Source organism: Vulpes vulpes, chromosome 1 (genome assembly GCF_048418805.1).
Source record: "Vulpes vulpes isolate BD-2025 chromosome 1, VulVul3, whole genome shotgun sequence".
NCBI classification, from domain to species: Eukaryota; Metazoa; Chordata; class Mammalia; order Carnivora; family Canidae; genus Vulpes; species Vulpes vulpes.
The window spans coordinates 194,082,329-194,108,980 of NC_132780.1; the positions used below are offsets into that span (position 1 = coordinate 194,082,329).

At 36.4% G+C, this 26,652-nt stretch overlaps 1 protein-coding gene across 1 annotated transcript in view; it reads left to right on the forward strand.

The window, feature by feature from the left end:
* Nucleotides 1-26,652, forward strand: part of AFG1L (AFG1 like ATPase) — a 199,917-nt gene that overhangs the window by 128,632 nt on the left and 44,633 nt on the right. The window contains exon 8 of the mRNA XM_072738328.1: nt 14,150-14,232. Within this exon, the coding sequence (XP_072594429.1) occupies nt 14,150-14,232 (83 nt within the window). The remainder of the gene's footprint in view (nt 1-14,149; nt 14,233-26,652) is intronic.

The following is a 26,652-nucleotide window of genomic DNA, read 5'->3' on the forward strand; positions in this document are numbered from 1 at the left end:
GCACTCAGCCTTATATGTTGCAGGATTGAGAGAAAATATATAAGGTTAAGAATTCAAGAAGGAGCAATAATTGTGTAGCATGTGTATCCAGAGAAGGTCTGAGAACACCTCAAAATCCCTAGCAGGCTAATGGAAGATATTTTTCTCCTGAAAGTTATTAGTAAAGACAGGAAGGAGTAGGAAGACTGCTACTTCAAATGTGAAGATAACAGTACAAAAAAACACAAAAAAGTAGAGCTAGCATGTGAATCAGTAATTCCACTTCTGAGTAAGGAAATGAAATCACTATCTTGAACAGATACCTGCCCTTGGTTCTTCACAGCATTATTTATAGTAGCCAAGATGTAGAAACACCCTAAGCATCCATTGGTGGATCAATGGATAAAGATGTGGTACACACACACACACACACACATACACACACACACACACACACACAATGGAATATTCTTCAGCCATAAGAAGGAAATGATGCCATTTGTGACAAAATAGATGGACCTTGAGGGCATTATGCTAAGTGAAATAAGTCAAAGAAAGACAAATACCATATATATATATCACTTATATGTAGAGTCTAAAAAAAGCTGAACTCATAGAGTCACAGAGTAGATTGGTTGTTGCCAAGAGCTGGGGAGTGGGGGAAGGGGGGAGATGGGTACAAACTTCAGTTGTAAGATGACTAAGTTTTTGGGATCTAATGCACAGCATGGTAAATATAGTTAACAATAATGTATTATATGCTTGAAAGTTGCTAGATTCTTGCCATAAAAAAAAGAAATGGTAATTATGTGAGGTGATAGGATTTTAACCAGTGCTCCTGTGGTAATCATTTTGCAATATGTTATCAGTTGTACAAATTAACCTTGCAAATATTATATGTCAGTTATATCTCAGTAAAGCTGAAAGAAAATCTATCTTTTCAAGCAGTTTTCTGTACACTTTTTTGCATACATATCTCTATATATGCCTAAGCATATAGTTTTGTTGTAAATTAATGGAGTAATAGTTACATCTTAATCTGACTTGGGGTTTTATACTTTGGAGATATCCTGGAGATCTTTTTTATATCAGATGTAACTCCACCTCTTTCTTTTAAGAGTCTGCTTTGTATTTCTACTAATGCAAAGTGTTAGTATTTCTAAACTAATCTGCAATTTTTGTGTACTTCAATTTACTATGTTTCAAATAATGCTTTAAAAAATGCTAAAAAACCTGTTTACAAATGCATTTTTAGTCACAAGAGTCAATGTTTTTGTAGGATAAGTTCCCAGAAATAGAGTTTCTAGGTCAAAGGTTCTGTGCAATTAAAGCTTTATTAGGTTTTGTCAAATTACACTTGTATATTAGATAACATTGAAAATTAAATGGTGAATTTGAATATATAAACAGTATGGATGATTTTTTTTGTAAGATGATTTTTTTATTGTTTTTTATTTTTTATTTTTTAATTTTTTATTTATTTTTTTAAATTTTTATTTATTTATGATAGTCACAGAGAGAGAGAGAGAGAGGCAGAGACACAGGCAGAGGGAGAAGCAGGCTCCATGAACCGGGAGCCTGACATGGGATTCGATCCCGGGTCTCCAGGATCGCGCCCTGGGCCAAAGGCAGGCGCCAAACCGCTGCGCCACCCAGGGATCCCTGTTTTTTAAGATTTATTTATGTATGTATGTATGTATGTATGTATGTATTTATTTATTTATTTATTTATTTATTTATTTATGATAGAGAGAGAGAGAGAGAGAGAGAGAGGCAGAGACACAGGAGGAGGGAGAAGCAGGCTCCATGCCGGGAGCCCGACATGGGACTTGATCCTGGGACTCCAGGATTGCGCCTGGGCCAAAGGCAGGCACTAAACCACTGAGCCACCCAGGGATTCCCCGATGATTTTTTTAAAGAAGCCACATTAATCCTTCTAGAACACAATTAGATATAAATCAATAAATGATAAGAAATCCCATGGAATTAATGTGTGAGAATTTTATTGTTGTTTGGATGTATCAAGTCAGTATCATGTTATTGCAAAATCATGATGGCCAAAATATTTAAAGGTGGTAGAACTTTTAAACTTTTGTTCTATGTCTTTTTCTGAATATAGGAGATATGTGTAATGGTGAGGAGCACATGGTCTGCAGACCTGAATTCAGTCTCTGCCCTCTAAGAGCTAAATAACTCTAGACAAGTCAAGAGCAGAATTTTTGCTCTTTTTGAATCTTAAGTACTACATTGGTAAATCGAGGCTGATAATCCTATCTTTAAAGGTTATTGTAAAATTAGGTACTCAATAAATGGTGGCTGTAGTTATTTTTATTCTTGTGACAGTTTTATAAAATATAAAGATAACCACAATTAAACATTTTATGCATAACATATATGATTAAACATATAATATGGCAGTGGAGCATCTTCTGTATAACAAGCAGAAAACATGTAAACTGTATGTAGCATCCCATGGCCCAAAGATCACCACTTTTCTGATGAACAGAAACATCTCTTCATATAAATATTAGGGTTGTTTTATTTTCCACCTTATGCCAAAACAATTTGATAACATAAGGACAAAAGTTCATCAATTCTGATGTGCTCATCATCTTTACACATAACTATTTAAGATACAAACTGGTATCTTAGATTAACCAAATAAATGAAGTCTTATCGGGAAATCAGTATACTAACAGCACCTCAGGTGTTGACCAAGTAGACAGAGGCAGTAATAGATTCTTGTTCTTGACAATTTCCTACTTCTTGATAGTCTACAGATGATAAATACCATATTTTACTAGAGCCCAAACATTTTCTAGAATCAATATGTCTAAGATAAAGAATGTAGAAAGGAAAGCTAGTCTGTTGGCCTTTTGAACAGACCTCTGGTTACATAGTAGCAGTAGTCACAGTCAGATGTTTCACCTTTCCTTTTATAGATGGTGAGAGTGCAGGTGTGTTTTTGAAGGGCCATGGTTTCATCTCTGAGTTCCAAACACTGACAGAGAGATCCTACAACTGTTGTGCTGGGCTTCAGTGCTACACCTGCTAAGTTTGATCAGGTATGCCACCAGCTACTGGTGCTTTGCCTCTTTCTTTAGAAAATATTTTTAGTGGCATATACAGAAACTCATTGTTTCAGGAACATTGGAATGTTCCAAGTCACAGTGGTGCTCAGAAAGATAAGAATGTAGCCTCTTAACAATATGAGATGTAGGGGTAGAGGCAAGATGGTGGAAGAGTAGGCATCCTTGTTTCATCGGTCCCCCAAACTTACCTAGGTAACTTTCAAACCATCCTGAACACCTATGAATTCAACCTGAGATGTGAAGAGAAAATAGTTGGAACAATATGAGATGTAAGTTGAAAAACCTAACTATAAACTTAGGGTCTTCTAGTTTGAGATGTTGGAATCTTCTACTGGACCAGTCACTCAAGTCTTCTTCTGTCTTTTCTGTATATTCCCGTATTTTTATTTTCCCTAGGGAAATTTATTCCAAATCCTCTTCATCTAATCCAAGTACTCCAATTATAGAATATTTCTCCAACCTATGTTAAGCTTTATCAATCCTTTGTTTACTTAGTATTCTATTTATTTCCTTTGTTCATTCACATAGTTCTTGATAACTCATGTTTTTTTGTCTTTGCCCACATTGCGAAGTAATGGTGATTTCTTTTTCATCTCATTTTATCCAAATATAAACAAGAAAGGAATCAATGCTACCAATCTGATTCTGTGATTCTAGGACCATAAACACCAACCCTGGGTGGTCTTATGACTCTAGTTATCACCTATGATGAACATTGTGGTTGTTTTCTCCAAAATTCCGTCTACCTCTCTTTTACTGTGTAGTAGCCATGTGATTTGGATGGGACCAACTGGAGATGGGGCCAGATTAGGTTAAACCAGTGGTTCTCAACACTGATTGCTTATTAGAATGACCTAAGGTGTGGGGCACATGGGTGGCTTAGTGATTGAGTGTCTGCCTTCTGCTCAGGACATGATCCTGGGTTCCTGGGATCAAGTCTCACATTGGTCTCCCTGCAGGAAGCTTGCTTCTCCCTCTGCCTATGTCTCTGCCTCTCTCTGTGTATCTCTCATGAATAAATAAATAAAAATCCTTAAAAAAAAAAGAATGACTAAGGAACTTAAGATAAAATAAACAAAATCAGCCAATGTAAACTGTCCTCTACAGAAATATCTGGGAGTATGACCTAGGCATTGGTACTTGATAAATAATTGCCAGGTAATGCTTGCATGCAACCATTGTTGAGAACCACTGGTCTACCAACAGGGTATTTCCATCTACCTGCCATTTGCATTGGTTTAGGAAGCTCAGAATTAGCTTGTGTCTTTTCCCAAGCTATATGAATGGTTGTGGTAGGCATAAGCAGCCTAATCAGCATAGCTCAGGACTTTTGCATTATGAATGTGGATATATTCTCAGTTTCATCTCTTTGTCATTGAATGGGATGAACATGTTACTTGGAGGAAAATAGAATTCCTTGGCTGAATTTTCTATTGCATCTGACTTCTAACAAAGACTTTCTGCTTGACTCTACTTTAGTTAAACTCCTTGAAGCCCTCTCCTCTACTCAGCCTCAGGCTTGGCCAACCATGTTCATGCCAGTCTTTGCTGAGTAGTTTTAGCAAGAATCTTGCTAAGTCAATTTCCATTTTGTCATAAAAGCTCCTTGGGAAAGGGACTGTACTGATTGACTTTTTCCTGTAGTTTCTAACATACTGACTTGCACCTAAGCTTTGCATATAGATAAGTTTGCTAATGATTTGTTCAGTTGATCTGTATTTACTGAGTATGTGCTATGTACTATGTACTAGATATGGTGCTAGGGATACAGTGATGAACAACATAAACATGATCCTTATCTCAGAACTTACAAGCTTGAAACCCAAATCTGTTTCTGTTATCCCAGTCATTCTAAAAAAGCTTCCAATTTTTTATGTGCCATGTAACATAACTGGACAGGGTTTCTGAAAAGTTGCCTCATATCATTTTTGTATGGGGTATGGTTATAATAAGTAAATGAATCTGTTCACTGCCAAACAGCTGCTTCTCAAGATAACCATCATGACTGGACCTTACTTGGTTAGCATATGAGCAGAAGGCAGCTGACAGAGTACTGCAAGGACTTTCCAAAAGCTCATGTGAATTTTGCATTGCTTTGTATATCCAAGTAAGAGGCCTGGTTGCTTGAATGTTTCCTGGGTATAGAGACAATATAGCAAACTAATTAAGAATATGAATGCTGAAACCAGAATGCTCGGATTGGAATCCTGGTTCTCTTACCAAAACCCAGGTTCAGCTGCCCATTCCTCAAAAGGCCAATACCAAGAGATGAGTTTTGACTGGAAAGGAGCATGAGCTTTACTCAGGAAGCTGGCCACCTGGGTAGAAGGCACAAACTCTTGTCCAAAGGCCAACTCCGAGATTTCTGCCTGGTCCAGAGATTTTTAAAGGGGTTTAAGGGAGTGGAGTGGTCTGTGACATTTCTTAATTATGTCCAGACTTGATGCCAGCTACAGAGTTATCTGGGTGCTCAGAGGTTGTGCAGGAAGTTATGGTTCCTTGGTGTCCAGGGGTGATTGTGCAAGAAAGTCTGGTTCCTTGGTACCTGGGGGCAGTTGTGAGTACTGTTCTGTCTGCAAAGGAGGGCAAGATCTACAGATGCACAAAGGGAGGTCAGCAAAGTCATTGTGTGACCTTAAAAAGAAAAACATGTTTTATTAAAAGATTTCTGGGCTAATCAGAAAGCCAAGGCAGCTTCAAGCAGACTTGCTGGCCTCTGTGGCCTAGGAATGTTTGGGTCCTTCATTCCCCAAGGCCACTGGTCTGCCAATCTGAAAGAAAGTAAATTAGTTCTGTTACAGATCAAGGGCCTCAAGTCAGCAGGCAAGGGAGTGCATCAACTTGAAGCAAGTTAACCTTTAAGACCAGCTGGAGTACTGTTATAGTTTTCCCACTTTTGAACTTTTTGATAATGGAAGGTTACTTCTCTTGTGCCTAAGTTTCCTTATCTGTAAAGTGGGAATAATAATAATAATAATAATAATAATAATAATAATAATAATAAAATAATAATAATAATAATACCACCAACCTTAAAGGGTGTGAGAGGAGTATATTTAAGGGGTTTGGAATGGTTGCTGGCTCCCTTATATTTAACCTTTGCTATTTAATGATGTTGATGATGGAGATGGACTCATTTGTTTACATCTCAAATTCTCTTACCAAGTTTATGGCAATTTTGTTATAAGATATAAAAAATATGAACAGAAACTTCATATGTATTTTGTAGAAGATAGTAATCATCTGAGATTAGTTTTAGTTCCCCTTTTTGCACCTATGAGAGAAGGAAATAAATCATCCTCATCATAGGACTCGAATCCTGCTTTGTAGGGCCTGTGAGTACATGGTGCCGTGTAGTGAGTTAAGCAGACAGTTCTTGCTCTCTTGGAGTTTATCTTCCAAGACTGGCAACATCAGTTTAGATGATCAGGTAAAGGTCACAAAAATAGTGGACTATGAGTTGACCAGATACTTTAAACATAGAAAATGTCCTATATAATGGAAGAGTACTATAATACAATCCAGTATAGTATGGAATTTAGTATAGGATGAACATATCTCATACACAGTTTTGGGCTAAACACTTCAAGGAAATTATAATGGAATCATACAGTATTGACCTCTAGTAGAGCAATTAGCATAGTTAGGCTGTGCAGAGGTAATTGATTTGGGACAAAGAAGGAATTGGGAAGCAAAAAATAATCATGTAAATTGTATAAGACTAAAGACAAATGCTCCTGTGGATGCTATTTAATAAAGCAGTGTGGCATGGTGGGAAGATCGTGGATTTGGGGCATGGATAATCTGGGCAAATCATGGCTCAGCCACCTACAAACTATGTGGCCTCTCTAGAGGTCTATGAATTGTGAAATTACTGTATTTTCCCTTCCAACTGTGGCTGCAGAAAGAGGCAGATTAGTGGCTCACCTTATAAGCAAGTGTATAAAACTTCTAGCTTCAGTCCTGCTTTTTTTTTTTAATGTTGCAATTGTTCTTTCCTTTTTTACTGTTTTTAAAAAATGTCTTACTGTATGCCTATTAATGGAACAAGAGTATTAATATTATTAGTTTGCTTGGGCTCCCATAACAAAATACCACACGCTGGTGGCTTAAACAACAAAAATATATTTTCTCACAGTTCTGGAGGCTGGAAGTCCAAGATCAAGGTGTTGGCAGGGGTTTTTTCTGAGGCCTCTCCGTGCCTTGCAGATTACTATCTTTTCCCTCTGCCTTCACATGGTCCTCCTTTTTTTTTTTTTAAAGACTTTGGTTTATTCATTCATAGAGACAGAGAGAGAGAGAGAGAGAGGCAGAGACACAGGCAGAGGGAGAAACAGGCTCCATGCAGGGAGCCTGACGTGGGACTCGATCCAGAGTCTCCAGGATCACGCTCTGGGCTGCAGGTGGCACTAAACTGCTGCGCCACTGGGGCTGCCCCTCATGGTCCTCTTTTCATGTCTGTGTCCTAATTTCCCCCTCTTATGAGGACATCAGTCATAGTGGATTAGGACTTACCCCAAAGACCTCATTTTAATGTCATCACCTCTGTCTCCAAATACAGTCACATTCTGCAATCCTGGGGTTTAAGACTTCAACATGTGAATTTGTAGGGAACATAGTTTAGCCCGCAGTGATTTTTTAAAAAAGTAATCTCCTCCTTAAATTTTCTCAACTATAAAATGGGGATTTAAAAAAAAGATTACTCCGTGTATGACTATTGTGAGGATTATATGAGGTAAGTTCAGGTTATTATGCACTAGCACAAGTGAGACATAATAGCACTTGGCAATGGTTAAAGTATCTTGCTTTCCTGCTTTTAGAAAGGATGAGAAATTCTGAAACTGCTTGATAAAAAGAAGGCATGCAGATCTTACTTAGTAAGGTGGTAGAGTGTGAGTATTTTAAGCTAGAGACAAGTGGGATAACCAGGGATGTAGAGTGGCACAGTAGGGAAAAAAGTTTTTTAAATATATTTTGGAAGAGATGAACAAGAAAGCAAAGAAGGCTGAGTGGCTTGTGGTAGACTCTGAGGCTTGGGTCTATCTTAGAATAAAGAAACTTGAACAAGAACTTAGAGATGAAGTTTGAGAATTTTAGACTGAAGGGTGCTTGGTTGGCTCAGTTGGTTAAGTGTTGGACTCTTGGTTTTGGCTCAGGTCATGGGTCTCAGGGTCGTGAGATCAAGCCCCTCATTGGGCTCTGACTTGGTGCAGAGCCTGCTTGAGTTTCTCTCTCCCTTCTGTTCCCCTTCCTGCTTACGTGCATGCCTGTGTGCTCTCTTTCAAATAGAGTGAGCTCCTGAGCAGGGAGAGGAGCAGAGATAGAGAGAGAGATTCCTCAAGCAGACTCCCCCACTGAGCTTGGAGCCCAACTCAGGGCTCAATTTCACTACCCTGGGATCATGACCTAATGGAAATCGAGAGTGGATTGCTTAACGAACTGAGACACCCAGGCACCCCAATAAATAAAATCTTTAAAAAAAAAAAGAGTTTTAGACTGAAAGAAATCATAATTCAATTCCTTTATTTTTTTTTTTTTAAGATTTTATTTATTTATTCGAGAAACAGAGAGGCAGAGACAAAGGCAGAGGGAGAAGCAGGCTCCACGCTGGATTCCTGAAGCCTGATGCGGGACTCAATCCCAGGTCTCCAGGATCACGCCCTGGGCTGAAGGCGGCGCTAAACTGCTAAACCACCTGGGCTGCCCCAATTCCTTTATTTTAGAGAGGAGAAAACTTAGGGGGAAGCTAAGTAAAATTACACTTCTAGTTAATTGGCAGAGAACTTAGCAACTTTGAAAAAAATGGTGTTTGTGATTGGGAAAAGAAGAAAATGGTAACTTGAGGTAAATATCTGAATTCTATCAGGCTGTCAGAGCAAAGGCTTATTCATTATTGTATTTCTAGGAAACAGGGAAGTACCCAGCATATAGTGTTCAGTGTTTAAGTTAGTCCAAAGTAACTATTGAATTTTCAGGGGATTTGTTAAACCATAAGTGTGTATTTTTTTGTGATATAAAACAGTGTAGCATATTTGTGAAAATATAGGACATCTTTAGTATCATCCTGAAAAATTAACATACAAAAATATTACGTCAGTAATTGAGTATTCAAAAATCAGTTGTATTTCATTATAGTGGTAGTAAACACATATTTATGCTCATACACTACTAGTGAGTGTAGGTTGTACAGTCACCTTGGAACCCTGACAGTGTTCACTAAAACTGAGCGGATTCTCGTGGTCAAGCAGTTACTTTTCTAGGTTTACATCCAATAAGAGCACATGCATGTGTGCACCAAAACTCACATGCAAAAATGTTCATGGCTGCATTATTTGAAAGAGCAAATAACTAGAAACAACCCAGATGGCCCATCAAGTAGAGTGAGTCAATAAATTGTAGCTTATTCACATAGTAGATATGACATGGCAATCAAACTATAACTGTACACAGCATATGGATGGATGAATCTTACAAACATAGATGAGCCCAATCTCAAAAGAATACATACTGGATGGTTCCACTTATAAAAGCTTCCCAAACAGGCAAAATTCTATGTTGCTAGTGACAGGGTACTGATTACCTTTGAAGAGGTAGAACAGGATAGTAGGGGGACTTCACAGGTGCTGGTAATGTTCTGTTTCTTGATTGAGTTGGACATTTATGACTTGTGTACTTTTCTGTACTTATGTTATACTTACACTACAAGAAGCTTAAAAACATGTCCAAATTTATCATGTGTTGAATTTTTATATATCATTGCTTAAGGTTAAAAGTGGTAGCACATGATTATTTTAAATGAGATTGAAGCAGGTATTTTAGAATGTGTATCTGCTCCAACACATATATCTGAATGTATACTTGCCTCAAGAAAAAAAAAGATACCCCCAACCCTGCCTCCTTTTTTTTTTGGTTCAGTATCTTTCTTGTACTCTTACTTGTCATTTACTGATAGCGTTATATTCTTAGCGAACAAAACAGGGCTGTATGCAGTGTAGCTTTCTTGTATGTAAATCTAGTTCTTTCTCTCAGAGAACTTTTAAGACATTCAGAAAATTAAGCTTAGAACTGTGTGTGTAAATATGACCCCATTCTCTGTCATCATCTCTATACATGTAGAAAAAAATGGAAGGATATAAGCTATAAGCAAACTTTTTTCTGAGAAGGGGATAGACTTTCATTTCTACTTTTATACTTTTAATATTTGAATTGTTTACAATGAGCATGGATCACTTTTTTAGCTTAAAAAGATACTATTTTAAAGCATTACGTTAGGGGGAGCCTGGGTGGCTCAGTCAGTTAAGTATCTGCCTTAGGCTTAGGTCATGGCCAATGTAGGGCTCCCTGCTCTAGTGGGGAGCCTGCTTCTCCCTCTCTCTGCCCCTCCCCCACATCGTGTGCTCTTTCTCTCTCTCTTGCTCTGCTCTCTCTCTCTCAAATAGATAAATCTTGAAAAAAATGAAGCATTAAGTTAAAAGACAGATTTTGGTTATTTAAATATTTTATTTCCTGGAACTAGAAAAGCCTCAAACATATTTTACTTTTATGCTTACTTATTAAAAATGTATAGAATTGATCAGTATTGTCAAGAAAAACTTCAATAATGTGTATCTTTTAAGTTCCTATTTAATATAATCATTTAGATAAGACATAAAACTTTGATTTACATATTTTTCTCTTTTTCCAAATTTTCCATAGTAAGGAATATTACTTTTACAATAAAGAGTATCTAAGGTAGGCAGATTTTATTATTTCAGTCTTTGCTTATAAGGTTAATATGTTGTGGTTTTAAAGGATTTTCTCAACAATATTTATTGTTCTTTTGTTCCAACTTGGAAGGGAAAAGCTAGAGTAGAAGCTGTATAAAGTTATTTTGTAAGATGGCTATTTTTCTGATGGTATTCTTCATAGTTGCTAAAAATACACACAATAGATCTTGAGGAAAATGCAAACTTCTAGAATATTATTCTTTTAGTAGTACATTTTTCTCTACAAAGTCAAGGCCTTTCATTCATGCATATGCTCCTACTGGTGTGCCCACCTTCCTCCATTTCCTCCCTAAATTTCCTACTTGCATTTTTAGATTGTGTAATTGTATTTGTCCTTTGTATATGTAAATATACAAACTATTTTAAAATAAATTTATTTTGGTAGCTGATTAATTTTATTCATTGCAATTGGATGGTGATAAGAGGTCACAGGTCTTATAAATACCCCTAGAAATTAAGAAATTAGATCATGCCCTTTTGACTAGATTCATCAACTTGGAAACAGCTTAGCTTTCACCCTTTTCCATCCTTCTGCAGAGCGTTCTGAAGAACTTAGTTTAAGTGAATAAAATCTGAAAAATTTGAGGTTTATTTTTCTTTAAAAACATAAACGGAGTGTTAGTATTTTTCAGACAATTAAGAGCTAAAATCTAAGGGCTTTGGTTGGAGTTCTTTTGCTGCTGATTAGGTATTCCTCGGTGGTGATTAGTGAATGTACAAATGCAATCATTTGGTAGGGCTTAATCACTTATATGAGAGAGAAGTTAGTTACCCAGAAAAGAGAAATTGAAGCTTGTATAACTTCCATTAGTCTTATTTTTTTAATAGCAAAAAATAAAGAAGAAAAAATTTTGGCTAAATTAGGAATATTGGGTCATATAAGATAAATTGTGGTTTAAAGGAAATAGCCTGGCTAAATATGCTTACAATAATATATTGCTGTGCTATTTATTATATTGTCTGTGGTACAGGTAGCTTATGAAAAACTGACCTTTACCATACCAGGACATATTTCCCTCAGAGAGATAAGAGTATGAAGTGTTAGCTAAACAAGGGCATCTCCTCATTGTACTGGGTGACTGAGCCCCCACAATTAAAACCCCGGGCAACAGGGGGGAAGTATCTCTTTTCTTAGTTTTAGTACATTACTCAAAATTGAGAGGAAGAGAGATATATGGCTATACCCTTTCAAAAACAAAACTAAACAGCAGGTCATCTGAGGCCAGAGGAGCATGGAATGCATGTATTTGAGCCATACTATATTCCTCTCTGGTGAGATGGGTTACAGGCTCCGAGTCCTGAGAGCGAAGCCTGGGAAGTGGGTTTGAGCCATTTGGAATGGTGAGCTCGGGATGTCTGTATGGGGAGGCCAACTGGCTGCTCAGGTCTAGCACTGTAGGGTGGCATGACTTTGTTAGGTTCAGGAGTTATTCATCATAGGTTTAGTTCAGAAGCTCAGCTTTGTAGACTTCTCCAGAGGACCAGCTTCTTCTTGGAGATTATTTTATACTAATTAACTTCACAATTGCTAATATATAAATCAAAATACTCCAGCCTTCAGCCCAGATTTCTGGGTTATTCCTAAGGTGATCAACTGTCCCAGTTTGCTCAGGACTATCCTAGTGTTAGCACCAAAAGTCCTGCATTCAGGGAAACCCCTCAGTCCCAGGGAGATGGTTGATCACCCTATTTTACTTTCTTGAGCCACTTAGCAGCTGCAGCATGGGAGGAGGGGAAATGTATTCTCACTGCCACTGTGTACAGTTTCTTCCCCATAACACAGATGATAAACAGCCCTCAGCTCTTGGGTAGCAGTTCAACCCAGGATGCAGTTTCAGAGAGGAAGAATGTTGCTACATTCTAAATATGCCCAGATATGACTGTTCTGATTATCTATTGCTGTGTAACAAATGACTGAAAAAATTAGAGGCTTAAAACAACATTGCTTCATTATCTCTCCCTGTTTCTGTGGGTCAGGGATTTGAGAAAGCCTCAGCTGGCAATTCTGGCTCTCTTACTACCATAGTGGCAACAACTGGAGCAGCTGGGGACCAATCAGACACTTCTGTCTTCATGTCATCTCAGGGCTTCTCCAGGCCGAGTCTCTGTATGGACTGCTTTAAGCTCTCTCCAGGCAGTTTGATGCTTACCTAGCATTTCAGGGTTCCAGAGCAAGTGTTCCAGCCAGTAAGTAAGGAGCTGCCTTGGATATCACATAGGATATTATTGCAGGGCATCATCTTGTCATTGTCACAAGATTCAGGGGAGGGAGAGCATAGACCCCATTTCCTGATGGTTGGAATATCAACATCACAACATGTTGGCATGGAGAGATTATTGCAGCCATTTTTGGAGAATACAGTTTGCCGCAATTACCTTGGCCCAAAAAAGCAGTTTTTCACTAATAAAGGTAATGAAGTTGTTAAAATACAATTTTTTCCTCATGAATTTTCATAAAGCAATTTTCATTTCGGATGAAAACAAAAAGATCAGCCTGTAAATATTTCTTGAATTGTTCTGAAAACCCTTGCTCACCATTGTTCTACTGGAATACATATGTATATATAATGTATAACATATATATGCCCCCTCTCCCCTAAAAAGAAAGCCAACTGACCAAGATAGGTGTAGCAAAAGTTCACAGGCTCTACAGTAGGAGTTTGAGGAGGTATATGTACATGTGGTATATGAGTTTCCATGCACATGTGCAGCCTGGGGGGATGGAGAAGAAAGAGTAAACTGGGAGAATAGAAGGACATTAGTGGCATAGGACTCAGGCCAAGGGAGGTGTCTACACCAGGAAAGAACTCTAAAGACATTGATGGCTGGAAAGGGAACTAAATAATGAAAAAGGGCAGTGGCTGTCATTTACAAATCAAGGGCAAGTATACATATAGCATTACTTTAGTAAGATCGTTTGGTTTAAAATGTGAATACTACTGTTCAGGGCCCAGCTCTCCCATTGTGATGCTGAAGACCCATGAGCTATTCTTTCTGATAGCTTCTTACTTCCTGGTAACTGGAAATAGGCTTTACTTTTTTTTTTTTTTTAACATAATGTAATTATGTGGGGAATTTGCTGATTAGTATTGTTTTAGCTAAGTTTCAGAAAGGCATGCTGCAAATCTTAACTTTTTCAACTGCGTTTTGGGGACTTGAGATATATTTAATGTTCAACTTCTGTGATTCTTACTTCTCTTGTTTTGTCCTAAACTCATTGTTTTATTGAAGAAAATTTTCAAAAATTAAAAAAGGTAAAAGGGTAACAGAGATAATTCTAAGCCACCACTTGTTTGTGTGTTTCAATTATAGAAATACTGTAATACGGTCCAACTGGATTCTGGGATAGACTACCGGAAAAGGGACCTTCCTGCTGCAGGAAAACTCTACTATCTGTAAGGTTCTCTCTCTCAATTTTTTTTTAATTTAATTTTCTAAGTTTAATGTCTAATAATCAGGAAAAGATGAGAAAAATAAGCAGGATAATTATTAGAGCAAGAAAGGCTAGTTCTGAAGTCTGTGATTTTTAAAATACAAAATGTTATCATGTTAACTTCTTTAGACTGTGTTTTTTGCCATCCACATTTGCATGATTTATAATGTGTGATTGGATGAAACCCTAATTTGTTTTTTGGGGAAGAGTGATGACAGATGGTTAGAAAGTAATGAGAATCCTCTTATGAGACTCTAGTATTAAGAGAATATCTTTACTGTGTGAAAGTAATTAATTATTTGTGGACATCTCCTGACAAATGTGCCATTTCTGTTCCCCAAAAATTGTTGTTTTATTTGTTAGACAATCTGTTTGTATTTATCATTGTTGATTGACTTCCATACGTAACTATGTAAAATATATATACACAAGTACAACTGGATATATTTCATCTTTTAAAAAGGAAGACTCTGCTGAGTAGGAGCCATTTATAACAATAGATGTATTCAGCATGTGCAGTTAATGCTGAAAAACAAATAGTTGGTTTTAAAATGTCATTTGTGAGAACCTGAAAAGGGACAAGTGCTTTACAAGTGTAAACTGCTATTTAGTGTATACCAGCACTATTGGACACATAGTGGGTTTTCAATAAATAGCTCTAAGGGCTAATTTTGATTTATCTCAAAGGCATATTTCTGCTAATTTAAATTTTGATGACAGCGTGTATATGAGAGGTTCAGAAAAGTTCTTGTCTCTACCACCTTGTAAGCAGAAGTACTTTACTGTTTTTGAAGCAGAAATTAGCTAGAAAAATCACATAATTAAAATTGCATGCTTTACAGTGTATCGGGAGGGGGACTATTTCAGTTTATTATTCAGATTCTGATGATTATTATAGAAGGTTCTTCATGTGCCCTTAAGTACTTTGTCTTTAAAGTACTTTATAATTTTTAAAAATTCTTATAGCTCTTCTTTCTACTTTAGCTTAGACTTTTATCACTCTGTTCCTTTTGTTTGTGTTTTACAGTTTTTAAATTTTTCTGATATTTGTAATCTTTCCCCAATTCTTTGCTACCAATTTCATGATATTCAGGTGTGCGGTACTTAGAAATTAGCTTCTTATTATTCTCTGCATTCTTTTCCAAAGGGGGCAATCCTTGTTCTCTGTTTTCCCACAAAATGTATCCTTATGTGGAAGAATTAACATTTTCCTAATGGGAAATCCCTTAAATCAAGATGGTAGTCTGGGTCTAAATGATGAAATTTGTTTCATATTGCTAGAGAGGTCCTGGTGGAATTTACAGGACATGGAAAGCTAATTTTGTTGGGAGCATAGCCATTTTTCTCTCTGACCTTCTCCCTGGCACAGCCTCTTCCTTTTCCTGATAAAAATACAATTTTAACACAATGAACTTCAGGTTTGTACTTAAAACATGCATTGGAGGAAAAGAATATCTAACATGTCCCAGAGTCCAGAAATGAAACTCTGGGGACCAACTTTCTTAAAAATATATAAATTCATTTAATCCTCAAGGAAGGTAGATTTTGTTCATGTATTTAGCATCAAAAAGGGCTTCACCATAATTTGATAACCAAAACTAGAGAACCTAGAGGCACAGCTCACTCAGAGGGTAAGGCAGTTATGTGTCCCTGAGGACCATCAGGAATTAAAGTCTTCTAGGGAGTGGGAGAATAATATTAGATGCAGAGACAGGGTGCCAGGAATGTAATTTATATTGTCTCACGTGAGCCCTTAGGGAGAACTTCTTTCATGACAAAAAAACATTTCCTAGGGTCATGTTAACATTTCTGATTTAATTAGGTTTCTTTTGATCTTATTCTTATAGGGAAACTTATTAATTTCCCCCATAACAGGTTTTAATGTACCATGCTATATATTACCCTATTACAGCATGTGTTTCTCTTTATTACCCTCTGCCTAAACATCTGGCCTTTGTTCCTGAACATGCAAGTTCAGACTCCTTGAACTCATTGTCAATCTCATTACCCGCCTTCCTCAGCTGCCTGAAAAGAAAAACAAAATTCTAGCTTCCCTCCAGGGGAACACCAAGCATTATCTGAGAATTTCATAGAAGTAGAAACCTATATGTGATCTATAATGAAATAGAAGTATTCATTAATTCAATATTTTAATACTCTAGCTTTCCAAAAACTAACTCAAAATATCCCATTACACAATCCAAATAATATCAAGAATCATCAGAGATTTTTTAAAAGTACCCCAAAAGTTGACACAGGGATACTTCCTATGGTTCACAATATTGCCTGAGTTACATAAGAACTAATTCATACACGATGTTTTATGTTCATATGTAATCTGTTTCAGTTGTAGTTTTACGTTTATATCACATTAAATATCGAAATCTTACAGTACCTTTATAAATAAGTTCCAGATGTTTTTGGCCCATCCAAATCTCATATAATCTCATATAAAATAAACTCAGAAGCTTTAAGTTTATCAAGTTACAAACGACAGAAAACTTGAGCCCAGATACCTGAACTTTTGCAGAAATTAAAAACACACCATGGTTGTCCAGTTTTGCATTCTGTGGTAACTGCATGATCACCCCATACATGAGCACAAAGTCATTCTCTTCCTTGTTGCTTGGTGGATTGGGCTCAATAGGAATCCCATGTGGGGAATATGGTTTGCCAAAATCCAAACCAAATTGACTAAGCACTGGGCTTCCTGTTTGCATTTGGGTGGGGGCTTGGACCAGTAATTTTTTTGAACTGCCTGGTGTTTGCCAATGGTTGCCCCATCCCATGCTTTCCAGAGAATTTCACTGCTTCAGATTAGTTCTCTGCTTGGAGGCTGGTGACACTGGAGGTTATCATTTTCCATATGCAATGAGCATCTCTTTTCAGACAGGAAATGCCACTTCTTGAGGGATCATGGGATGTGATTTGCTGCCACTTCTGTGAAGGGTTATAGTTTTTCATGGCTAGAGGAGATTGCTAGGGACTCTCCCTTGTCCCTTTTCTCATTTTTTCATTAGGAACTGAGTAGTACAGATTCTTTTTTCTAAGTCTTTTGAAGGAACTAGGGGTTGGGGATGGGGAGAGAGTTCCTGTTCATCCTACACCCCACTCCTAGCAGAGGCTATAGCCTCAGTGGAAGACTTTAAACTGAACCAAAAGGGATGGGGGCAAGGTATTGATACTGGGATTTGATTTTACCCTACTTACTAGCTAAAAGGTTTGCCTGTTACGGTTTCATGGATGTTGGTAGAAGACACAAGAGACCTGGGTCAGAGACAGGATTTTATTACCTTTGGTATAGAGAGCATGTTATCAGTGCTTTCCTTGCCCTGTGGTCCCATTGTGAGTGTGTGTGTGGGGGGGTGCATATGGAGTTTTGCCAAGGGCCCAGATGGATACCTGCATGGCAGTGAATTGTATTATAGCAGGGGAACTCTGAACTTGGGGAATCGACCATTTTATAGCCAGAGGTAAGCAAACCTGTTTTTTGTCTCAAGGGAAACATTGCCTTATCTTTTAAGGTTTCTCGTGCCAAATACAACCTTGAGAAATGGTTAGGGCCACATGTTCTTGGCATGGTCAGGAAGATGTGCAAGAGAGAAAGAGACCCATGGACGACTGTTTCTCCCAATATAGGGAACCTTTAAGAAGCCAGGCTTTCTCCCTTTATTTCTTTTGGCTCCTATCCACCAAGTCATCTATGACATCTACAGAATTTATATCTGAACGCATTATTCAGTTATTTAATATTTCGATTAAATTGTCTCAAGACCATTTCACTTTCATGGACCTTACTGATATGATGAAAAATATGTTACAACTTTCAGGCAAAGCTCAAATAGTCACATATTTTTACCTGGCTTAATATAATACGTATATTCATCTGTCTTTTGAGCTGATCTCAAAAAGAAGTTTCTTCTTTTACCAACATAAGGTTCATGTCTCAAGTACTCTTAATCTCCCACTTGGGAAATATCTATTCCAAGTAGAAAATAATTTGGGGGAATATATCTTTGAACATTACAAAAAAAGTTTGCTGGCAGAAACCATATAGCTTTAAGGTTACAGCTCTGTTTTAGAAGAAAGGTCTGTGAAAACAAACACTGGAGCTCATACATGTTAAACCATCCCCACAATTTAAAACTTCATGTTTCTTGCCTATGATAGTCCACACACACACTCCTCCTCCCTCAACTGAGAGAACCCGATCAATGAAAATTTAAAACATTTCTAGCTCAATTGTCACATTTTTTCATAGCTGGAACATTGGCAGAGATCTGTCTTCTGCCTGGAAGGTTGCCATCTTCTAGTTCACCAGAGTTTCTAAGAGGACATCTTGGGACCTTCTCCCCATTACCATTCCAGGTGTTTCTGTCTTAGACATTGGAATTTACAGTATCTGTCTTAGTTTCTCTGACCAGTTAGAATACCAAGCCGGTCAGTCATTTCCTGTTTAATTCCTACTGGAGAACCTCTGAAACATCTGCCAATAGAAGCAACTTGAAAATTGTTAAGTCTAGCTCCTTTCCTTTTAGGAGCTAGTTTGTTTCAGTTCCATGTGCCTGGCTGCCCAGAGTCCTGTAGCAGGCTGTGTGCATATTCCATTGGAAAAATTTTTCTCTCATCTATAATGAAGTTTTTATGGTCGAATGCCAAATATGGTCCCCCTATATTCTTTCCCTTTAATTCCTTGAATTCCCTCATGTATCTTTTAGAGTCTTCTACATTCATATTATAACTATTCTGACACTAATTTTCATGGTGTCACAATGGAAAAGAAAATATCACATAAGTTAAGGAATATAAAATTTGTTTAACAGCAAAGGATGCAGAAATATATCCATATGGTGATAGTTGCACAAAAACAGAGGATGGCATGGCATATTCTTATTCGAAGTTTTAAGTTTTTCTGGCATTTGAGGGCCCGTTAGCTGACAAAAATATCACCCGATCAGAATATAGACCCATCAGGTCACCTTTGTCATTCTTGTGTTGGTAGGTAGGTGGGTGGGGGAGAAGGGAGGCTTATACTATCCTGGTAAGTCTTGACTATTGTGGAGACTGGCTATTACATGGCTGCTCACAAGGTACAGTAACCAAGTGCAGACTCTAGGATGTGCCTGAATGTCCACTGTCAATTTGTGTGAATCAAAGCTCAGTTTCCATTCCTTCATCAAGACCAATGCTAGGCCTTCCTGAAGTCTGTTCCTTAGAGGGTTAAGGGAAAGAATTTCTGCCTCTGGCAGTGAGAGCAACTACTTCCATGGGATGGGGTTAAGACTGTTGATTTGGCCAATCCTTAAGCCTGGGGAAGGGAAGAAGATGGTTGGGGGCATTTTTATTGTTTACAAATTAAGTTTTATTCCTTCTTAGTATCGTAACGCAGAACATAGAGGTTTATATACTTAAGAGATAATCATATTCATAAATTAAAATATTTACAGATAAAATAATACAGTGTGTGAGATTTGCTTCAAAATAATCCAGGGTGAGGGAATTGTGGGACGGAGATGGTTTAGATGAAAAAACATTGACCACAAATTGAGTGGGTGATTGTTTGCACTGAGTTTATTATACTGTTCTCTCTACATGTATATATGTGTGAAATTTTCCATAATAAAAAGGTTTTTTTTTTAAGATGCAGAATCTTTTTTTTTTCTGATAATGCTAGCAGGAATTTTATTAATTCTGATGATTCTAAAGAAATAGCTTTTGTTATATTGATTTTCTCCACTGCTGATTTCTATTTCATTGATTTCTGCACTTTATTAATAATTTTATTCTGCTTAGTTTGGATTTAATTTGCTCTTTTTCTAGTTTTTAAAGATAGAAGTCAGGCAGCCTGGGTGGCTCAGCGGTTTAGCACTGTCTTCAGCCCGCAGCATGATCCTGGAGACCTGGGATCGAGTCCCACATCAGGCTCTCTGCATGGAGCCTGCTTCTCCCTCTGCCTGTGTCTCTGCCTCTCTCTCTCTCTGAGTCTCTCATGAATAAATAAATGAAATCTTTAAAAATAAAAAAATATAGAAGTCCTTGATTTTAAACCTTTCTACTCTTTTTATATAAGCATTTTAATGCTATAAATTTTCTTCTAAGTATCATATTAATTGCATTGCATACATTTCAGTATGTCCTCTTTCCCTTGTGATTTATTCTTTAACCTATGAGTTATTTAGAAGTGTATCGTTTAGCTTCCAAACATTTGATGATTTTTCTATACATATTTTGAGAGCTTTTTCCATACAGCTTGCTCTGAAATCTATGCTTAGTATTAATGTAGCCTCTTCAGCTTTTTTTTTTTTAAGATTTTATTTATTTATTTAAGAGCGCGAGTGAGAGAACAGGAATGGGAAGAGGAGCAGAGAGAGAGGGAGAAGCAGACTCTCTACTAAGCAGGGAGCCCAATACAAGGCTTGATCACCAGAATCCTGGGATCATGATCTGAACTGAAGGCAGAGGCTTATCTGCTGAGCCACCCAGGTGCCCTGCCACTTCAGCTGTTTTAAAATTAGCACTTACATGATCTATCTTTTCCCATCCTTTTACTTTCAACCTATCTGTGTCATACTTAAAATGGTTTCTTGAAAGCAACACATAGTTGGAAATCTTTTTTTAATGCAGTCTGACATTCTCTATCTTTAATGTGGTTATTTAAACCATTTACATTTAATGTGATTACTGATATGGTTGAGTTTTAATATGCCATTTGTTTTTTCTGTTCTTCCCATTTACTTCTTTTTCTGATATGTTTCTTTTTTTAGATTTGTTTTCTCTCTTATATTAGCTTACTTGCTATACTTTCTTGTTTTTGTTTTTGTGGTTGTTACAGTTTAGAGTTAGCATCTTTAACTTACCTAAGTTTAACTTAGTTTTCAAGTAACCCCTTGATGTCAAATACAAAAACCCTACAACAGTATACTTCTATTTTCACTATCCTGGCCTTTGTGCTATTGTACTCATATATTTATGTAATTTTGTAATACTACTATATGTATTATATTATGTTGTATACTGCACAATGCAGTGTTTTTATTTTTTGCTTAAACAGTCAATAGTCTTTTAAAGAGATTTTTAAAATAAAAATTATTTTACATTTACTTACATGAATACCATTTCTTATGCTCTTCATTCTGTTGCATAGATTGGAATTTCCATCTGATATTATTTTCCTTCTTTTTGAAGGTCTTTAACATTTCTTGCAGTGGTACTCTGCTAGTGGTGAATTTTCTCATCTTCTGTATGTCTTGTATGTCTCTAAAGTCTTTTGCTTTTATTTCTGAGAGATATTTTTGCTGGCTAGAGAATTTATGGTTGACAGATTTGTTTTTCCTTTCAGTACTTTAAATGTTGTTGCTTATCTTCTGACTTGTATTGTTTCTAATGAGAAATCTATAATTTTTTGTCCTTCTTTACATCAGATGTCTTTTCACTAGCTATTTCCACAGTTTTCACTTTGTTATTGGTTTTAAGCTGTTTATGATGTGCCTTGGTGTGATGTTTTTGTTTCTTTTTTCTAAGGTTCTTTTTTCTAAGGTTGCTTGTACTTCTTGGGTCTGTGAGTTTATAGTTTTAATTGAATTTGGAGAGTTTTAGTATATTTCTTCACATGCTTTGTCCCTTCTCCCCCTTTCCAATTTCTGGGATTCCAGTTACGCCTACATGAAACTGCTTTATGTTGTCTCACAGCTTACTGATTCTCTGTTCATTTCTTTTTCAATCTTTGTTTTCAATATCATTTTATTTTTAGTAGTTTCTTTAACAGTGTGTAATCTATTAATCCTATCCATTGTTCACCTCAGACATGGTATTTTTTTCTTTGTAGAAGTTCAACTTCTAGAAGATTTTTATATCTTCTTTTTCTGTTCTTAATGTCCTCATGCCTTCCTCTATTAAACATACAGAAAATATAATGTCTTAATGTCTTTGTTCAGTAATTCTATCATATATGTCATTTGGGGTCTATTTCTAATGATGGATCTTTATCCTTCCCTGCTTTTTAAAAAGATTTATATATTTTATTTTAGAGAGAAAGAGACATGAGCAGGGGGAGGAGTAGAGGGAGAGGGAAAGAATCTGGGCCCCGTTACTCTATTATGGCCAGAAGTGGAAGTTTCCAGTCCATTATCCTGAAAACAGGTAAATAAAAGAATCAAGTTTTCCTATTTAATTTTTTTTTATTTTTCCTGTTTTAAAAGAACTGACTTTTAGTATAACAAAATAGTTAGTGAGGGATGCTTATCTTTATAGAGATTTTCTAAATGACAAATGAAAAAATAATTAGAATTCACCATTTTATAAAACCCTCATAATTTAATGGAACTAGTTAATGATCATAAGTTCTATAATAATTGCTATAGAAATGGAACCTGAATTTGATCAATTTACAGGAAATATTAGGTGCAATGGAATATGTTAAATAACATCATGGGAATATATTCATCAAAATGTAGACTGCAGAATTTTTAGTGACATAAACAGTCTGCTTCTTAAACAAATAAGAAAAAAAAAACCTTTAGTTTAAAAGAGGCTTAAGGAACATACCAACCAATTACTGTGTGTGGACCGCACTTAGACCCTGAATCAAACAAACTGTAAGAACAAAAGCAAAAAACAAAAACACTATGCAACAACAATCAGAAATTCACACACTAACTGCATGTAATGACTTTGAAGAATTATTATTAGCTTTGTTAAGTGTGATAAGGATATAATACTTATTTTTTAACAGCTTTATTGAAATAGAATTCACATGTCATACAGTTTACCCATTTAAAGTGTATTAAGTAATTGTTTTTAGGATATTCAGAGAATTATGTAACCAGAACCACAGTTGATTATAGAATATTTTTATCACTCAGCCAACCACTGACCAGCCCAGACAACCACTAATCTACTTTCTGCCTTTCTATATTTGCCCATCATGGATATTTCATTTAAATGGAATCATATAAGATGTGGTCCTTTGTGATTGCCTTCTTTCACTTAGCATAATTTTTTCAGGATTAATATTATTATTGCTTAATAATATTCCATTAAATGTAGAAATTTTATTTGTCTACTCATTAGTTGATGGAGATTTGAGTTATTTCTGCTTTTTGGCTATTGTGAGTAATGCTGCTGTGAACATTCATGTATAAGTTTTTGTGGGGTTTTTTTGTGGACTTACATTTTTATTTCTTTTGTGTATACCCAGGAGTGAAATTTCTAGGTGTGGTTAATTCTACATTTAGTCTTTTGAGGAGCTTCCAGACTATCTTCCAAAGCAGTGTACCATTTTATATCTCCACCAGTAGGATATGAGGGCTTCAATTTCTTCATGTCTGTGACATCATTTGTTATTATCTGTTTTTGTAGTCATCTGTATTAGTTCCCTAGGGATGTTGTTACAAAGTACCATGATCTGGGTGGCTTAAAACAGCAGAAATTTATTATCTCACGGTTTTGGAGATAAAAAAAAAAAAATCAAGTTTTTGTCAGGGTCTTGTCTCCTCTGAAACTTCTAGGAGAGAATTTTGCCCTTATCTCTTCTAGTTTCTGTTGTTTGCTGTCAGTACTTGGTGTTCCTTGGCTTTGTAAATGTATCAATCCAATCTCTGCCTCTGTTGTCACATGGTCTTGCTATGTGTCTCCTTATAAAGATATTAGTCATATGGGACTAAGGGCCCTCCCACTTTACCGGTTAACATCTATAAAGACCCTATTTCCAAATAGGGGCACATGTGGGACATCTGGGTGGCTCAGTGGTTGAGCATCTGCCTTTGGCTCGGGACGTGATGCTGGAGTTCCAGGATTGAGTCCCACGTCAGGCTCCCTGCATGGAGCCTGCTTCTCCCTCTGCCTGTGTTTCTGCCCCTCTCTTTCTGTGTCTCTTATGAATAAATAAATAAAATCTTAAAAAAAAAATAAGGGCACATTTGATGTACTGGGACTTAGGACTTCTTATCTTTTTGGGGAAACACAATCCAACACAAATACAATCCTAGTGAGTGTGAAATGGTATCTCATAGGGTTTCCATTTGCATTTCTCTGATGGCTAATGACATTGAGCATTGTTGCATGTGCTTGTTAGCCATTGTATTTTTTTTTTAAAGATTTATGTATGTATGTATGTATTTATTTATTTATGAGAGAGAGAGAGAGAGAGAGAGAGAGAGAGGCAGAGACACAGGCAGAAGGAGAAGCAGACTCTATGCCTGGAGCCCGATGCAGGACTCGATCCCGGGACTCCAGGATCTTGCCCTGGGCCAAAGGCAGGTGCCAAACTGCTGAGCCACCCAGGGATCCCTGTTGGCCATTGTATATCTTTTCAGGAGAAAAGTCTGGTCAGATACTTTGGCCATTTTAAAATTGGGTCATTTATTATTTTAGTAGCGAATCTTAAGTATTCTTTAGACATTCTAGGTATAGATCCCTTGTTGTATATCTGATTTATAAAAATATTTTTGTATTCTTTTTTGTCTTTTTGTTTTGTTGATGATGTCCTTGAACCACACAAGTTTTAAATTTTGATGATGTCCAATTTATTTTTTTTCTTTTATTGCTTTATACTTTTGGTGTCATATTTAAGAAGCCATTGTCAAATCCAAGGTTGTGAAGCTTTATGCCTATGTTTTCTTCTAAGAGTTTTATACTTTTAGCTCTTATATTTAGGTATTTGATTAATTTTGAGCTAATTTATAATTTATCTCATAGCTAACATGCTATGAGATAATGGCCCATCTTCATTCTTTTGCGTGTGATATCTAGTCCCAGCATCATTTGTTGAAAAGACTATTCTTTTCGTATTGAATTATATCGATACCATTGTTGAAAATTAATTGGCTGTAAATGTAAGGATTTATTGCTGGTCACAATTATATCTCAGCAGTCTGTTTCTCTATATGTCAATATCACGCTGTCTTGATTGCTGTGGTTTTGTAATAAGATTTGAAATCAGGAAGTATGAGCCCTACAACTTTGTTCTCCCCCTTCCCCCAAAATTGTTTGGCTTATTCTGGGTCCTTTGAATTTCCATAAGAATATGAGGACCAGCTTGTCAGCTGGTCGAAGGCAGCTGGACTTTTGATAAGGATTTTATTGAATCTGTAAATTACATTGGGAAATACAGTATCATCAAATATTCTAATTCACGAACATGAAGTGTTTTACTAGTTTTCTAGGACTACCCTACAAAGTACCACAAACTGAGTGTGTTACAATAGCAGAAATTTATTGTCATTGTTCTTGAGGTTAGAAGTCCAAAATCAAGATGTTGACAGGTTGGTTCTCATTGGGTACTCTGAAAGAGAATCTGTTCTGAGCTTCCCCTGTAGCTTCTGGTGATTCCTTGGCTTGTAGGTACATCACACTCCAATCTCTGCCTCTGTCTTCAAATGGCATTCTCCCTATGTGTCTTTGTATCTAAATTTTTTATTCATATAAGGATACCAGTCATTGCATTAGAGACTATTCTAAACCAGTATGACCTCATCTTAACTTGATTATATCTACAAAGACCTTATTTCAAAATAAGGTCACATTTGCAGATATTGGAGTTTAGGGGGTTTGACATTGAGGACACAGTTCAACACATAACAGATGTCTTTCCATTTATTTTGATCTCCTGTGATTCCTTTCAACAAGCTTTACAGTCTTCAATGTATAAATCTTGTTAATAAAATTAACATGATTTCTTTTGTTAAATTCATTCATAAATACTTTATTCTTTTTGAATCTAGTATAAATGGAATTGTTTTTCTGGTTTCATTTTTGGTTTCTTTATTGCTACTATGTAGAAATACAATTGATTTTTGCATATTGATCTTGTAACCTGCAACCTTGCTGAACTTGTTTATTTGTTCTAATAGTTTCTGATAGTTTCTAATTCCTTAGGATTTTCTAAATATAAGATCATGTCATCTGCAAATAGAGATAGTTTAGTTCTTCCTTTCCAATCTGGATGTTTTTTATTTACTTTTCTTGCCTAATTTCTTTGCCTAGAACATCCAGTGCGATGTTAAATAGGAGTGGTATATTCCATTAGGGAGTGGACCCTTGTCTTGTTTCTGAGCTTAGTAGAAAAAACTTCATTCTTTCACCATTAGTTATGTTATCATCTCTGGGTTTTTCACAGATGATGCCCTTTATTTAGTTGAGGACATTACCTTCTATTAATTATTGAGTTTTTTTTTTTTAAATCATGATTTGATTGAATGCATTTTCTGTGTCTATTGAGAAGATCATGTTTTTCTTGCCTATTCCGTTTATATGGAATATTTCATTAATTGGTTTTTGGATTTTGAGTCAGCCTTGCATTTCTGCAATAAATCCCACTTGGTCATGGTATATTATCCTTTTTATATGTTGCTTGATTTAGTTCGCTATGAGAATTTTTGTGTTT